The sequence below is a fragment of the Procambarus clarkii genome, chromosome 70 (assembly GCF_040958095.1).
Source record: "Procambarus clarkii isolate CNS0578487 chromosome 70, FALCON_Pclarkii_2.0, whole genome shotgun sequence".
In the NCBI taxonomy this organism is placed as follows: domain Eukaryota; kingdom Metazoa; phylum Arthropoda; class Malacostraca; order Decapoda; family Cambaridae; genus Procambarus; species Procambarus clarkii.
The window spans coordinates 1,008,478-1,010,807 of NC_091219.1; the positions used below are offsets into that span (position 1 = coordinate 1,008,478).

Below are 2,330 nucleotides of genomic sequence, written 5' to 3' on the forward strand. Positions count from 1 at the left end.
GATTCAGCGGTATGCCATGCACCAGGCTCTCCGCTGTTTTCATTATTCGTCATATCCGACTCTGCTATGTGATGCACATGTATTCTTGCTTCACCACCCTGTAATGAAATATTGTTTGTTACTAATTGTTTTCAATAATACATTATTTTATTACATAATATTTAATTTATTAATTAAAAACCCTTTCCATATTATAGAAAAAAACTAAAACAAGAATCTATATAAAACTATAGAATAGAATAGACTAATAGAATAGAATATATATATCATATATATATTTATATAAATAAATATATATATGTAAATATATGTATATATATTTATATATATATATATATATTATTATATCCTGTATTATTCCAGCCCATTATTAGAGATAGTAGCCACCTCTTATTTTGGTTTTCTTTCATTATTAGTGCTCAGAAAATTAAATATATCTACATATTTAGTCAAAATCAATTACATTATTTTATCTTATTCATAGCATAAATGTTCACAAAGATTACTAAAAAGAGATTGAATTAGACTACAGCAAATTGGCAAACTTCACCTTGTATCTGTTTCCACCGTGTTTGTTTGGGGCGTTCTTCAACATATCAGCAATACTTGTCTCAACATCTCTTTCAGTTGCATTAGTGTGGGTGTTGATACAGGCTTCTGGAAAGTTATAAGAATTAATTAATATATATAATTATAATTCTTTTTGTCAGGAGACAAGAAGCCACAGAGTAATAACATTGTTGGCTTTTATTTAGGTGTTCCCCTGTTCTCCAGTCTTCCTCCGTCCCCTCGTCCCCTTTGTCCTCCCCAGCATTCTCCATTCCCCTGTCCCCTCGTCCTCCCCACCATTACCCTCTCCTCTGTTCCCTCGTCTTCCCCACCATCCCCCCTGTCGTCCTCCCCACCATTCTAAACTACCTCATCCCATGCATTCCATGATGGTCTGATGCTTCCATCTGAAAATTGGGAACATCAAAAGATCTGACTTTCCCAATTTTCTGATGGGAACATCAAATGATCTGATATTCCCATCACTGAAAAATAAAAACAGATAAAAAAAATGATATGAAAAAATAGAAAATAAAATATACTCATGAAATGAACAGAATGGTTAACAACGCAGCTCAATTGCAATGCAATGTCACAATAACATTTAAATATACTTTAAGATATAATCTAGAAGAAAATAAGGATATTGAAACGGTTCATGAACTCTATTTCAATAAAGGACACTATGGGGAACTTTGAAAAATAGTTATTGAGTATAATTAGACAGACTTGTTGCTAGGCAGAGGAGTAATGAGATATATGGCAAATTTTGCAAAATATACAATGAAGGTACACAAACATTCATACCCAAACAAAGCAAAATGCTAGGTAAGAACAAAGCATTTGGCCCGTAGGAGAAAGGAGATACCCACAAGACTAGAATACAAGTCATTAACAAGCATGCAAGTATAATACATAATACATGCAGACATATATATAATCCAAAAAAATGTCAAATTTACGTACTTATTATTACATTACAAATATCCAAGGTTTTGAAGACACGTTTCCTCTTGCGCCCAACGAGTGAATACTGAGACCAGACCCCATAGGTCCCTATCCTCCTCATCATTCGTCTCACTGTGTCTCCACAGCTTGCACCGCCCATTTGAGACAGCGTCTGGACCTGTTAAAATAATGCATAAGCTGTAAGGTAATAGAGAATAATATATATCTTTCAATCTCAACATTAGATTTTCTAATTTCCAACTGTATTAAATAAATAGCATTAAAATATTTTCCTTCTTAACTATTACAAAAATCAACGAATTTGAGTAACTTTTGCTTTTGTTTTATTTGTACCTTAAACATAACACTGAACAATCAATTATGTGCCACCCCACCTTCCTTCATCTGCAAAAAAACTAATCAAAAGACATATGTACAAGGCTAAAAAAATTCAGCAACACTTACCATACTCAGGCTAAAAGAATTAAGCAACACTTACCATACTCTTTTTATATTCACTGTTAACTTTTAGCTCATGTGACAGACTTTCCACCTGCTCAACAGTTTCAAGTGGGGATGGAAGAATGTCTTCCAGGATTGGTATATCTCCATGTGTTTTTGACATATGGGTTTCCGTCATTTTGACAATATTCAGGAATTTTGCAAAAATAATGGCATTTACTATTTTTAAAAGATTATTAGCAAATTTACAGAAATGGTGCATTCGGAAGACAAAACCGTGGTAGACATGGTTGGAACAAGTTAGGTGAGAGGGTGGTGGAGGCCAAAACCATAATCATAATCATCTGTATCAAACCTTATTACAGGTAAAA

At 33.3% G+C, this 2,330-nt stretch overlaps 1 protein-coding gene across 1 annotated transcript in view; it reads right to left on the minus strand.

Moving 5' to 3' along the window:
* Positions 1-2,330, minus strand: part of LOC138356152 (uncharacterized) — a 15,006-nt gene that overhangs the window by 42 nt on the left and 12,634 nt on the right. The window contains exons 3-5 of the mRNA XM_069311900.1: positions 1,516-1,675; positions 551-657; positions 1-98 (exon numbers count right to left, since the gene is read on the minus strand). The exon at positions 1-98 is cut by the window's left edge and continues 42 nt beyond it. Of these exons, the coding sequence (XP_069168001.1) occupies positions 1-98; positions 551-657; positions 1,516-1,675 (365 nt within the window). The remainder of the gene's footprint in view (positions 99-550; positions 658-1,515; positions 1,676-2,330) is intronic.